We start from the raw sequence: 15,195 nt of genomic DNA, 5'->3' as shown, positions 1-15,195 counted from the left end.
CATTTTCACCTAAATTGTGGAAAACTAAAAAATACATGGGATATATTACAAGAAAAAAAAAGCCCTGAATAATAGGGGACTTTATGTCCCAGTGAAATACGCAGTTCTATTATCTGTGGTGAATATAGTCCGTAAGAGTCACAGTGTATTTTTTGCTCCCGTGGATGAATGTGTTTTCATCGGCAGTGTACTGGGTTGTAAAATATGCATCTTCAGCTATCTGCTGCCGTAAAGGTTTCAGTAAAAAGGCTGAAGGTGTTTTCTAATGCAAGTCAGACAGATCAGATAAATGACACGAGGTGTCTCCTATAATTATTGGTAAGAGTTTTTACAGTGCGTCTCCCCTTTCTCTCCATATATTTGATGTTAGGAGACAGCCAAGCAGGTGTTCGGATCGCTCTTGCCCTCCAGAATTCCTTAAGTGACCTCTGGAAGCGCTGGAGTGAAAACAGTCTCAGCATGTCAAAATTTTGAGATATCTCAGTTGCCGTAATTCTTTTAAGGCTGTCTTGGCGTCTCTAAAATATAAATCTTTCCTAGTTATTGGCAATGAGTGAGAAGTTGTGATGTAGCATACGCGGGTGTGGAGTCGAGATGTACGACCTCCCTGCGGTGCCCTGTGACTCCCTGCCTTGTAAGAGTTAATATTTCTTCTAAAAAAATAATTATCCGCTTTAAACTATTCTAACTACCTGACCTCTTTCCTTGAATGTAAGTATTCCAGCCATCTGCTGAGTCAGGCAATACAGTGGTCTGTGCTTGCAGGAGGCCGTGATGGTTGCTTAGACAACAGTGACATAATATTTAAGCATAACGGCTCTTGAGAAGATACTGTCCCTTTCTCCCTGGATTTCTTCTCCGAAAATGCCAATCTGATTATGCTGTTCAGAAGCAAGCGAGGGATGAGGACAGTTTGTATCACCACCGTTTCTTAACCATCTCCCCTTTTTCCACTCAATAGAAGGAAGTATTCTGCTTCGCGCAGGAGTCTTTTAAGATGTGCTGAAATTGCAGGCTGACTAGATACCCACTTTTATAGAAACAGAAGAAAAAGTGCCTCTTTTATATAGTCAGTATCTATTTCAAGATTTAGACAACTCTGTGGCTGGGAAAAGTGTTCCCATTGGCCATCAGCGTCCATAAAGGGGCACCTGAGATAAATCCCACTCCTGAGCAGAGCTGAAATCAGCACTCATTGTTTCCTCTTGTAAGTCTAGTTTTGGTGTAGCAGGAAAAAACCTGCAATTAAAGACTTACCAGGCAATGGAGACCTCATAAACATATCACTTCAGAGCATAGCTAATACACTACAAGTTGATTTTTGTTTAGATATATATATGCACTGTATGCGACGTGGGTGGTTTTTCATGTTTACACAGAGATATAATTATGAATGACATGAAGGCTATACAGCAGATTTCTTTAATCTTCTAAAGGTTTGTTAGTCATGTGTCACTGCGTACCTGGTTTTTATTTATTCAACATCTGTATTCCTTTGTCATCTCGTTGAAAGGGTTCCTCTAGAAGGGCTGCAGAAGTGGGTGTGCGGTGGTTCATGTCAGATGGGGTAGGGGGCTGCCCTGGATGTGTTGGGTGACCTCCAGTGCCACTCCCAGTTTGGGCCTGAGCATAGTGCATGGGAAGGTTGCTTAAGAGTGTATAAAAGGGTGGCAAGATACGTTGACAAGCGAAAGTGATGGAGCAGCTAGGTGACCAGTGTTTGGGTGCCATGGGAGCAGATGACCTCTTGTGTTAGCAAAGTGCCACGATCTGGGGAAAATGGCCTCCTCTGGAGCTGCCTGGGCTTCGTGTGAGCAGGAGGACCACAACAGTGTCTCTTCAGCATGAGGAACAGCTCAGTTTTGGGGGTGCTGATGGTGAGGGAGCCACAGCTTCGGGAGGGTGCAGGGTAGGCCCTGACAGGCTGACAGCTGTGAGGTGAGGGCCGCCATTACGCGGCGGCGCCTCCCTGGAGCCTGAGGCCCGGCCCAGCTGCCATGAGCATGAGGCCTGCAGCCAGCCACCCTCCTTGGGTGCCCCTGCCCGCTTTGTGCCCTTGGGGATGTGTCTGCCACAGGGTGATGGGGACCTGTTTCCTATGGGGACGTGGCTGCTGCAGGGTGACAGAGAGAGCCGCTCTGTGCCGCCTTCCTGGGTACCCCTCTGTGCCACTGTGGCAGTGCTCAGGCACCCAGCGCCATTTTGTGAAGGCAGCTGCACTGGCACCCATTCACTGGTATTACAGTAGGGCTTCGTTTTTTTTTCCTGTTTTTTTTTCCTTCTATGTACACATCATGTGTGTGTGTGTGAAGGTTGTATTCTGGAAAACAAGTTTATTCATTGATGATGTAATAGTGATTGTACTTTTCTTTTGGTTAATAAATTGTCTGCTCAGCTTACTTTGTATGCCAGCCAAAATTAGTCATACCAGTTCTTGGAAAGGATATGAAGAAACTAGTAATTGAAATCATAATCATTTGATCATGAGAGCTATTTGGAAAATAATATTTCAACCAAAAACATGTCTGATCTCCAAGTCAGGTTTTTATTAAAGTGCTCTAGTGTTTAATATTAGAAATAGTACAGTGGTTGGTGATTGTGTGCAACATCCTGAAAGAAAACTTCATCCACAAACTGCTGATATATGTATATATATATATATTTTTTTTTTTCATCTGACATTTATTAATCACCATATAATAGCTATGAAATAGATAGCAACTACAGCTTCTCTTTTTTTTTTTTTTTTTATTACAAAGTGGATGGTGTAATGAAATTGGGTGAAACCATCCATTGAAATTGTACTTTGTAGTATGCAACACTTGTTTACAAAGTATTGACGTTTGTCATAAACAGAGGTTTAAAACATCACCGCTATTGTTTGTTGTTCGGTGGAGGCTCTTATGCTATGCAATGATAAAAGGAAAAGATTTTATTGCAAGCTTGCTTAGCATGCCTTTCATTTCTGACCAAATACATGTTACTGCACTAAATGTAATGAAGGTGCCTGCTTATGAAGCAATTTTTTATTATATGAGGGAGAATGGAATATCAGATCTGCTTTTTTACCAGATATCCTTCAGGTTTTGTGCTGTGTGTAACTTATCACGGTAGAGCTTTTTTTTTTTATTATTATTTTTTTTCCTATTGAGCAGTATTTTATTTCCTGAGGAATGTGTTCAGTGGAAAAAAAAAAAAAAACAACACACAGAGAGAATCAATCATGCTTTTCTCTTTGTTTAATAACTCAAAGAATTTCTCTCCCTTTTGCAAATAGTTGTGTTTATTTGGAAGGAAAATTGGATTCTGGTTTATTTATTTCAAGAACCTGTAACCTTATTTAGTGCTAGAAATGTGCAGAGTGCAAGGTGTGGTGGGCAGCCAGCTCTCATTACAACATAAATTATTTCTGCTATTTTAACTAAAAAATCTTGAGTGTATCTTCCTGGATATTTATGTATGTTTGTATGTTTATTTTTCGAGGCTTTCTTGAGCCCTTGCTTACTACAGTCAGCTATAAAACATTCTGCTTATTCATCATGACTGAGAGGAGTTGATTGTTTCCTGGAAGGATAAAATTCAGCAATTAGAGCTGTTTAATTCAAGTATATGTTCTGGAGGCTAAACTAGGTTTAAGTGCTTTTCTTAGAATGTATGTTTAAGAAGGGAAAAAAATTACAGTTCTCTTCTGATCTTGAAAAGGGTTTTCAGAAACATGAGAATGTGCAAGTTTCTTTTGGTGGGAAGCACATAACATTTATGTAGTATTTCTTTTGGGATTACATCACAGTTTTATTTAATTTTTAGGACAAAAGTTAAATTCAATATTTGTGTATAAGCCAAGGGAAAATGTACCATAAACACAGGAATTTTCTGGTGAGTCAGAGTTCCAAGAATCTGAGATTTACTTAGTCCATTTATTTCAGGACTAGCTATAACCATTAGTCATCCAGCCATGAATTTTTACATTTGCAGCTAATTGCACCTAAAAAACAAACTTTCCCTCAAGGCTTTCGGTTATACAGAATGTGATTTGGCAACCTGTATTTCAAATGCCTTTTAGGATCATTGCCCTGGTCGTAGAAATTGTCTCTAGATTATGTATAGTTGCTTCAAGTAAACAACTAATATTTCCACTTAGGTGGCAGGAGGAATAAATGAACTATTAGGTATTCTGTATCACAGGAAAATTAATCTGCCAGCAACAAGACAGGCTTTTCCAACAGCCTTTTGGGGGGTGGCGTTAAGAGTTTATCAGCCATTGTGGAGCCCTGCATGACATTTTGCATCCTTGTCTGACTGTTTCTTGCAGGATGAAGTTATTGCTGTTTCAGAGAAAGTCACTGTGAAGCTTGAAGACTTGGCAAAATGGGCCCAGTCCGATTTCTCCAAGTGGAAGTGTGGTTTCCGGGCTGAGCCGGTTAAGCCAATGGACGTGGGGAAGAATGGACAGAAGGAGGCCTTGATGAGGTATAGACAATCCACGCTCAACAGTGGCTTGAACTTCAAAGACATCCTAAAGGAGAAGGCTGACCTCGGTAAGTGTCCCTTGCTTTCTCCTCTGGGGAGGGGCTTGCGTTCAGTTGTCTTTTGGAGGCGGATGAGCCCAATCCTGCCAAGCCGTCGCCGATTCCCAGGGTATATCTGTGCTTCGGGCAGAGGTGTGGTGATGAGATACTTGAGCTGGATGGGTGTTGGTGGTGAGCTCATTGCAGGCTTGCTTGCCCTGCATCTTGGCTCCTTGGAGATTAATGTGGGGCAACTCTGTACTACCTGTCTACTCTGTAGAGGTATCACCGAGGTAGTTCTAAGGCTCAAATCCTGAATATGGGAACACAGCTTTGCCTTGGGGTCAGGTCAAAGCTGTGCATCATGGTGAAAGAAATATGACACATCTCCTCTAGGCTTCCTGCACAAGGAAGGAGAGACCGTAGGCCTTTCACTTCTTAAATCCCATCTTTTTGGAAGTGCAGGATTGTTTCCAGTTTTTAGTGTTTGTCCTGGCTCTGTACGATCAGCTTTGTGTTTTATTCAGTAGGGAGATGTCCACTATTTCCTCAGAGACTGCTCTGTAGCTCATGTGTTTTCTTGTGAGCCTTGTGTGTTTTTTTTCTAATATTTATGTTATTACACAGCTTAGGCCTTCTGCAAGTGCTCCGCTGTTCTCTGGCTGTGGTTTGTACTTGACAGACGCGCTTTTTTTCCTGGCTGTTTTTAGGGAGCGATACGGTAGCTCTGCTACTTTGGATGGTTGCAAACAGACTTGCAGCTCTGTGACTGCTTTCACACCTCTAAGACACTCAGATCTCTGAAATTGTGGTGGGTGGCCTCTCCAAGGGAGATGGGTCTCCTGCTGGTAAACATGCCTATTTGTGGTACTAGGACCTTGGATGCCAGGTAGCTGTTATCCCAGGCACGTTTCTCTGTTGAACCAAACTTTTAACAAATGTTCTGAGTTTAAAGACAACTTTAGGGCATAAATGGTTGAAAGGTAAGAAAATAAAAGTTAAGGCCGATGCATGTGAACAAATGCTTTTGTACCTACGTGAGCAGGAGATACAGGGCCAAGTTTGGTTTCATAATGGCACAACTGTGTTGGCGTTGAAGGCAATTTACACTGTGCTGAAGATCTGTCTTGGAGGATTTATCTTCTGCATCTCGTTTTTCTGATCTTACCAAATGGTAAAGCGATTTTGTTGATCTTACATTTCACCATTAGATATGTAGGTTGGAAGATTAAAGTACAATTGAAAGCTGATCTTATTTTTCATTACCACTCCAGGAAAAAAAAAAAAAAAGACCAACACAATTCTTTCTCTTTTCCTTTGCTTTTCCGTGTGTTTTTTTCTGGTTCAAAATTACATGCAGTGATTTTCTCTGCTATTGCCCTGGCATCTTCTTTGCATACTACACTTATTTGTGTTTGTTTCTTATGTTAAAAGAATCTCAATGGTTTTCAGATAGAACTTTGTGTGTTAATGTTTTCTTGGTTGTGTTTTTAACTAATAAGAAGGTCCTTGTGGTAAGTTATGAAATTGCTGTTACCTACCCTAGAAGCCAAAGAAAATTATCTTTAAGCCTAAAGCTTATAATTTGCATGTTAAGCCCTTTGGAAGTAGGGGTTTTACTGAAAATGCTTATGGAATCCAAACTATATGTTGTAATTTTGATAACCCACATTACAACGTTGCTCATTTTCTGTCAGTGGCTCTGGCTTTATGCTTGGTGTTTTTTTTTTTTGTTTTTTTTTTTAGTAGAAAAGGGTGTTTTGACTAATGTTTGATTATGATTGCTGTTTCTTCTCCATGACTGGTTGGTGGGAGTAAAACTAAGGGTTCAAGAAGACCTGCAGCTGACAGGCAAGAAGGTTTGAAGGGAACAAATCCCTTCTTGTGTTAGTCTGTCAGACCATGCATGAGTCTGCTAGTGACGCTCACATGTAACCCTGACTGTAGATGAGGCAGTTGCTGAAACGTGTGTTGAAAAGGCCTACATAAACAAGGTGATCTCGTGGACCCCTTTTTTCCTATGAAACGGCGTGTTTCCATTACAGAAAAATCCCATAAAAGTGATTAGAGTTTGAAATTTTTCCTACTAGGTGTTTTTGTACCAAGCTGCAGAAAGTAATAGGAAATTATATCCCTACTAAAGCCCTCAAAACACTTTACAGAAGAAACAAAATCAGTTTTCACGAACTATCCAGAAGTGGTGGAGGGCGAAGGAACCCCAATGAAATGAAAACGTGGCTGATGCAGAACCACAGAAGTGGCACTGTGTGAATATACTTAATTAAATGAGTGACTGTTGGGAGCAGGGTAGCTTTAAACAATAACCAGGCAAAGCTGGGCCTTGGTGTATGAGCAGCTTATACATTGTACCATATGCTCTGTGGCGTTTGCTTAGACAAAAATAAGGCCTGGTTAATGCACAACCCAGAGAAACTATGCACCTAGAATTGAAAGTTGACCCTAATTCAAATTATGTACTTCTGTTGTGTTTTTGTTCTCCTTTTCTTCTTTTTTTCTTTCTTCTCTAGTCTATTTTTTTGCACGTGTCTTTTTCTCTCTTTTTTTCTCTCTTCTTTTTCTCTTTTCCTTCATTGTTTTTTGCAGATTTTCTTTTTCTGTAAAATGCCATTGTTCTCATCACTAGTAAATTATGCAGAACTTTTCCTTAGGACTGTATTAAATAAAAGATCTAGCAATGGCTTTCTTTTCTTTTTTTTTTCTTTTTTTTTCCTTTTTTTTTTTCTTTTTTTTTTTCTTTTTCTTTTGGTAAGCTTCAAGATTTCAGCCTGAGAAATTATTTTTAAGAATTATTTCTTTCTGCATTTTGAGGTATTTATGTTATACATTCTTTCCCTTTCTACAAATATGTCAATATTGAATGCTAGCAGTTTATATCTTAAGACTATTCATAGCTTTCTGAATATTTCTTTCAAATGTTGAGAAAAACAAAGAACAACAATGCAGCATATAAAAATAGAGTTGCTCAGGAATGTATTATTCATAATGAACATGAGAACCTGTTTTTCCAGAAGAATTGGTCTGATTAAATCATTCACTACTAAGGCCTCTAGTTATTTATTTTTGTCTTTAGAATTATTTAGGGGATTTTTCTTTGTAATAAATGGACTTGCATACCCATATTTGGTAAACCACTGGGAAGTCACCAAATGAGGAATTATTTCATTTTACAAAATTTTTAGCAACTAAACAATGTAAACACTATCAGTTAAATATGGCAAAGTTGCATATTTGTATTCCTTGGGCTATAGTTCGACAAAAATTCAAATTATTTTATATAACACTGCTTCTTACAGACTTCCTTTAAGTGAAGTATGAAAGCTGCAGTGTAAGCTTTATTGGCCTATAAATATGTCATTATAGTTGGACTACATTTATATGCTTTGGATTGTTGTTTAAGCCAAGAAAATATGTCTCTACAGGTTGACTTTTTATTGAAACCCTTTGAGGCATACAACAGAATGTATTTTAGGCCAAGGTTATTAAAACAGCATTTTCATTTTTGCAGCAGACTCATTGTCAATTATGCTGCCACAAACTGTCTGTGGATAGGCAGTTATGAATGGTTTCATCTCTAAATGTGTCTTTAGAAAAAGAAATAAAAGATAGAGGAGTCAGAGCTGAAATTGAGAGAAGAGACGGAGGGGAAAATGACTGAATTCAGCACTCGCAGGCTCTGCAGGTTTGGGCTCAGCTGGGCTGAGGTGCTGGCTGGGTGTAGCCGAGGAGCCAGCGCCCTGTGCCGGGCTCAGGGAGGTGGCAGAAGGCTGAGTGTGGCGAGCCAGCAGTCGGCACCCCTGCGGCAATGAGGCCGTCACGACAATGCTCCAGGTTGCGTCCCCAGGCTGTCATCAGCGCTCTTTTTATGCATCTTTCGTGACGCACCACGATGCCAAAATGGATGGTTGAAGTGCCACACTGTGGGCTCTCCTGTTCCATAATGGCAGCATTACTGGTGGATGGCCAAGTCTGGGGACTTGCTGAAGGTTGTGCTGCGGCTTTTGCACCTAGTTTGGATCCACTGAGGAAGAGCTTGAAGAAAATTTAGAAATTATCCCTGTCCTGTCTTTCATTCCCCACGGCTTTGTGTTTGGGGGTAGAGTTAGGATCTTTGTTCTCAGTGAAATCCAGGAAAATCTAGAGCTACTTCTAGCTGAGGGCCGTGGTTTGGCAGTTGCCCTTCCTCAGTCCATAGCTGGTTTCCCAGTGGTTGTTTCTGCTTTGCTCTTTTGCACTTTGCTCTTTTGAACAGTGGAGCTTGCTGGGCAGGGGCTGTGCCACAGGACTGGCTCACCCCCTGAGTCCTTCTCTTTATACCAGTCTCACAGCTGGCATAGCTGGGAGATCCGGGGTGCCCAGTACAAGGTTGTGTGTCCGTGTAAATGGGGTGATGCAGGGCAGATGGCAGCGAGTTTGGAAGGAGGAGCAGAGCAGAGCAGGGCTGCTGCCCGGCCCCAGCAGGCACTGAGCTGACTGCACAGGCAGGGGCGTTGCAGCAGGCACAACCTCTCCAGATGAAGATTATCAGCTCGTAACGTAGTCAAACTGTAATACTATCAAAACTGATCATCTGCAGCTGTACTGCCTTCAGACACTTGTGGGGACTTCTGAACTGACGCCGACTCTCCTTTTTCATTGTTTGTCATGTGCTGCTGAATTCAGGCTCGCCTGCCTGAGCCCGATGCAATCATTTTCTGACCAGCTGATTGTAAGCTATTCAGAGTCCAGCTACTTTGGGTATTTAGTGCCCCATGCCTCTAACTCTCTTCCCTTCCTTCTCCTGCCTGCACTTTGTGCCTCCTCTTCGTGCCCTCCTGTCCCCGTTGCCCTGACTGAACGCCGTTCTGATCTTGATAAAGCTCCTGTGAGTGTCCCATTATCCCATTTTCCCCTCTCTGCCCTTGTGCACTGTATGTTGGTTTTTTGTCTCGTGGGTCAGAGTGACCTCTCTAACTCATTTCAGCCAGCCCAATTGATAGAGCTCTTTTGCCATAGATGAGGCTATTTCATGGCGTGTCTGTTGTGCCCCACGGAGCCTGAGAGGAGGACGGCTCCCTTGGGGAAGGGCCCGTGGTGCTTTCTTCTGTGCCTGCACGTGCTGGCAGCGCTGCAGCGGAGCGAGAGCACCTGCGGGCTGCGGGGCAGTGCTGGGACTGCTCTGCCAAGTGCTGCTGAGCAGGAAGGCTTCCTCTGCTCCTACATCCTTTGGTTTAATTGCCTTCGGTGTTAACGTGTTCGGTATCAAAGATAACCTGAAGTGCTGAGCAGACAGGCAACTTTGGCCTTGCATGAACAGCGCAAGGTAAATGGTCATTTTTTTGGTTGTTAGCCAGTTGGTTTCAAGTACCTAATAGTTGTTGGCTTCAGTTGCTGGCTGCATTTTGAATGCTGAAGGGTGGTGCTGTTGTTAGGTGCAGTGTAGCCCCGGTCATCCTGTGCTAACAGCTTATTTTCTCCTGGGGGTGACCCTACACCCAGCAGCATCTTTGGGCTCCCCCTCCTCGCTTGCCCCTCTCTCTTCAGCCCCGGCTGTTCCCCTCTGCACCCCCTCAGCCCCTCTCGGAGGGCGCTGGCGGGGTCCTCAGGGGCTGTCTGTAGCCACCTGGACCTTCCTGAGGACACGTGTTTGCCCAAACAATGCTGGGATGATTTAAGTGCTGTTAATTTCTTCCTTTCTTTGGTGACAGCCTGCTTCATTACCGAGGAAGCATATGGGGGTGACAAAAACATTTTAATACGCAGCACTGGCTCTGGAAGCTTTTCTTTCACCACTGGATTGTGTTGAGCCTCATCTATTTGTGGCTCTTGAAAGGAGTTTTAACACCACACGTCTCAAACTTCAAGCGTGCCTTATCAAAGAGATAAAATTGGGATTTCTTTTCAAACTTTGACCTGCCGTGAAGCCCTTACAGAAGGGGGTGGTGGTTCTGCCCCTGGGAATTGAGGAGGTGGGTATTTGGGTCTTTGAAACGCCGAAGTTCTGCCAAGAAACACGCCCAGGATCCCACAGAACTTCTCTTAGGGTAGCCCCTCAATCGCGGTGCCTCTCCCCGCCCCCCTGCTTCCTGCGGCAGGAGCAAGCTAAGGCGATTATCAGAAGGGCGCTGATAGCGCTCGGCACTGTGTCAGCGTTTCCAGCCCTGTATTGGTATGACAGGGCACTTTGTCGGTGCTGTGGAGCACTGCCATTTGCAGCTGCGGCCCTGGGCTGCTCCCAAACATCAGGGGAGAAATCGGGGCTGCAGGGCAGGAGAGGGGGAAAGAGTTAAATTCCCCTCGAGAAGCTGGGGGGAGCTGCCCCACGCTCCTCTGCAGCTGAAGTTGCCACAGCTTGCACCATTCATGAGAGTTTTGTTGCAGCCTCTGGCTGGAGCAGGAGCGGCCTGCGTAATTGCAAAATAAGTAGATAAAAAACATCGACCGTCCGCAGAGCGTGCGAGAGCGGCCAGCGTGGGACAGTGTCCCTTTAAAAATGTTTGACAGCTTTTTTTATTTTTGTCTGTTTTTAGCACCGAGATTGACCTTGCCAGGCTGTGTAATAACCCACATGTGTCTGCTCTCCAGGATTTTTTCCCTTCTAGTCACTGTTGGATCTTACATTTAATTCTTACTGACCATGAGGTTTTGTTCCAGTAACTGAAAACGTGTGCCTCCTGGTGCAGCGCTGCTGTGCTTTAAATCTGACTTTATCTCAATGTCTGCCTTTTTTTTCTGTTCTTTTTTTTTTTTTTTTTTTTTCCTTTTTCCACTTTTGATTTTAGAGGGTGCTGTTTTCCTCCCCAGCCTTCTCTTTCATTTCCGTCCCTGCCCATATTGTTTCTGGATCCCAGGGGACCCAGTTTGGGACTTGTTTTGTGTCCCTGAGCGTGCTTTGCCCAGCACCACGACGGAGGTGATCAGCATTGTCCTTCATGTGCCACGGCTGCTGGTCAGAGCTGATGGGCCCCCACAGACCCCCAGCGCCTTTTCCCTGCATTGTATCCTGCCCACACAGCCAGCCCAACCCAGCTGAGCGTGGAGATGGCAAGCCGAGCACCCACATAACGCTGTGGCACGGCTGGGTGGGCCCCGAGGACATCCTCTTTTTCCTGCCCTGTCGTTTCCTGGGCTGTAATTCTGTGCTGCCAGAGCCCAGCACTGGGAGCCTCACGGTCGCCTTTGCCTGGGAGAGCTGCGTTAATCAAGTGGGAGCTGCCTTCATGCAGCTCCTCAATCACCCCGCCTGCGACCTGCGCGGCCACGCTGGGATGCTCTGGCTCTCCTTGCGCCACGGCCGGTCCTGGGAGCCAGTTCCCTTGCTGGGGGGAGCAGGAGGGCCAGACCCAGCCTCCTCAGCACCTTCCTTCCGCGCTGCTCTTCAGAGGTGCCTGTCCCATGCCCAGAAGCGCTTGCCTGTTGTTTACAGCCTGCAAAGTGCCCGCCCTGCCTGTCTTCCTATGAACCTTAGTGCGGTTCTGACCACTGTGTTGCAGAAGGGCTGGTGCTTGTTCTACAAGATACACTATTCTTACAGCTGGCCCATCTCACACCACAGGGGTTTATCAGGGAAAGTATCCTTTGTGCATCTGAAACTGAAGGAGACTTGGTTTTTCTCCCTGTTCTCCTCTTTTCACAAAATCCTAAACTGCCTTGGACCTGCCCGGCACTGTGTGCTGCCCTATTGAGCGCCCAGCTCTGTGGGCATGCAGGGGAAGGGGGGGGTCTGGCATCCTTGCTCTTCTTAAACCACGTTTTAAGGCTCTCAGTATTGACATTGTGGCTGCCTAATTTGGTTCACGCTTGTCTTTGCTGGCTTGGTGATCCGTACAGAATGAGACCACTGATAGATGAGGGTGTTGGGGAAGGGAGGGGTTAAGCCTAGTAGGTGTATGAATGGGAGTGCAGTTTGTGGGTGGCAGAGAAATGAATATTAAAAAAATGTAACAGCTTGAGTTGTGACTGGATAGGTTTTGTACAGGAGAGTGCTGTGGCATCACCTTTATTTACTTCATTTAGTGAAATCTCTACCACATAAAATAAGTTCCTCCTTAATTTTATTGCTAATAATAATTTGCTTGTAAAAATGAATCCTTAGCGCTGTAAAGCGTGAGCTTGGGTCTCTTGCTCTGTTACATTGTGAAGGACAAATACTTAACACCGTAAAGAAGCTCCTGCTAGTGATAGATAATGTGTATTATTTTAGCAGGAGGATATTTTAGCAGGTTGTGAAAAATCAAGGTGAATTTTTACATCTGCACACTGCTGCATAATTGATAGATGTAGACGCTGAAATTCAAAATAAGCTTCTAGCAGAGCACACATTTGATTTTCCTAAACATTTAAATATATGTATCACACCCTCATTTTAAGATGCTGGTTAATGACTTTATGAGCATGTTGGCAGCCAGAGCATTACATGTGGTTTGAGAAATGTGTCTGGATATGCTTGGTAAGCAGTATTGTTCTGACAGTGTACTAAAGGCCATCTTCAATTTGACTGTGCTCTACTTTGTTATGCTGTGAAAGAAAAAGATAATTCAGCAGAGCATTGTGCTGTCGGCTGGAGACGCCACACTTCAGAATACAAATATTACTAAGGATAAATGAATCATTAAAAGAACAGTAGCGTAAAATATCTGATGAATGAACTCCAGGAGTCTCTGCTGGAATAAATTTAGCATTCACGGACAGTACCATAATACGTGAAATAATAGTATCAGTTCTACATTCAGATGCCAAAAACATTTATGGACCCAGAATAATTGTGAATTACAAGGCTATAAATACATGGAGGGGATTTGGTGATATCATAATAAACCATGAGAAAGATGCTAGGCTGGTTTCTAATGTTACCAGAACCTCGAGATATATTTACAACCTCGTTCACACTCCTGCAGTTTTAGGGGGCAATTCTCCTCTCGCAACATGTTCGCCATTCCCGTTAGTGCCGGGGGGAGTTAGGCATGTCTGTCAGGAGTGGAATAGATCCCCATGTGTTGTACAATTCAAGGATCCTATAACAAATTGGAAATACAATTTAAAAAAAAAAAAAAAAAAAGAGGGAAACGTTCCCTCTTGGCCTCCTCCAGGTTCCCTCATGTCCTGTTCTGCTCCCGAGAATGAGGCTAGTGAGAGGAAAACAGGTAAAGTACAACGAGGTAGCTGGTGTGTTTCTGAATGTTTTGTCCACAGCTGCATCATTTTTTCACTTTTTATTACTGGAGAAACAAAACAACCAAGGCCCAGATGTTCTGGTCCCAGGTTTCTTGAAAGTGCAGGCTGATGCATTTTGAAAGCGGGCTGCAAATACCCAGGGCAGGTTGGGATTGTCAGCCTGTCTGCCGAAAGGAGGCTTTGCTGTTGTGATACCAGATCTGTGCCTGATAAGCACAGTTAATTAGGAACTGGGGCCTGAACCTGGCGCGATATTCAAGAGCATGTTCAGCTTTCAGCACGTCCCGTGTCACCTGTTTGTAATTGAGCCTGGTGTCCCCTGCCTTCCTGGATCGGGGCGGTGTCAGAGTCTCCGCAGGTACTTAGTGTCGGCTCACACATCCCGATATTAGGCGGGCTGCAGCAGGACGTCTTCCCCCAGCCAGCTGTGCTGCGTTACTGGCCTCATCCTTCTTGTAAGTCATCGGCAAAATATGCATGTGCAGCGTGGTGCAGAGCAAGTCTGCACAGTAAGTCCACATTCCTCAGTGTTGCAGGAGGTCTCCTGACTGACCACACTGCAGCCTCTCTGCTCATCCTTCTCGCAGACTGACACTCCTGGCTTTGTGTCTGGACCTTCCTAGGTGCTTTCCCAGGGCATTCGTGGTATTTGCAGTGGGAAGGGGCTCTGGCTTCGTTGCCATCCGTCCATGCAGTTCTTGTGTCACTTTCTGTGTCCTGGTGGACAAATCCCTCTGACAGTAAGAGGTGGATCAGGACCTTGAGATACGTCCTGAACTTTACACCCTTGCCAGCTGATGAAGCCAAGAGAAGATAATTACAGGATGAAAAAAACAACAGTGAAGGGGTCAACAGCAAGAGGGGGTCCTTGTCAGCCTCGTGGGTGACTTGAAGGCTGTGGCATGTGTCAGCCATAGGCCCTCACCCAGCTAGTCTCAGAGCTCGCATTTGCTTCGATCTCCTCCAGTTTATTTCATTGTCTGGATTCATGCATGTTCTTGCTGTGGCAGGGTCATGGGACTATTGATTATTTGTTTTTTAGTTAATTACTGATGACTTTGACATGATATTATTAGCAGTGTCTGTGTGAGCTCTCTTGGCAAGCCCAGTAGACTGTGCGTAATGCCATCTTAGTGCATGTTTTGCTCTTCAATTATTTTAAAACCACAGTTTCCACTTTCCTTTCACACCGAGTATTTCCAGATTAAAAGCTTTGTGGGATGAAAATTAAATGATAAGGTACTATAAAAATCTATTTCAAGAATCTCAAATGTTTTAGCTCCATCTTTGCTTTTATTTTTCTTACTCCCTGAATGACCCTTACTTGTATGTCAGTATACACTCCTAGTTCTGTTGCACAGAGAAAATAGCTGAAAAAGTCCTTTTATGCCTGTGTTGTTAATCCTCTGTTCAGAAACTTAAAAACATGGCCCCATAAGTTCTGTGGCATAGTATAAAAAAAACACACAAAACACAACCAAATAATTTTGGCAGTTCAAATGCAGAAACTAAAAAT

At 43.9% G+C, this 15,195-nt stretch overlaps 1 protein-coding gene across 5 annotated transcripts in view; it reads left to right on the top strand.

Annotated features, from left to right (window-relative positions):
* Positions 1 to 15,195, top strand: part of ARID5B (AT-rich interaction domain 5B) — a 114,750-nt gene that overhangs the window by 7,060 nt on the left and 92,495 nt on the right. For 4 of the 5 annotated variants that reach the window (XM_068689306.1, XM_068689307.1, XM_068689305.1 and 1 more), the window contains one exon: positions 4,313 to 4,538. In XM_068689306.1, coding sequence (XP_068545407.1) covers positions 4,313 to 4,538 — 226 coding nt within the window. Of the gene's footprint in view, positions 1 to 4,312; positions 4,539 to 9,304; positions 9,391 to 15,195 lie in introns of those variants that run through there. The other variant, XM_068689309.1, reaches the window with a different exon arrangement.

This window comes from Anas acuta, chromosome 7 (genome assembly GCF_963932015.1).
Source record: "Anas acuta chromosome 7, bAnaAcu1.1, whole genome shotgun sequence".
NCBI classification, from domain to species: domain Eukaryota; kingdom Metazoa; phylum Chordata; class Aves; order Anseriformes; family Anatidae; genus Anas; species Anas acuta.
This window is presented reverse-complemented; position numbering and strand designations above follow the sequence as displayed.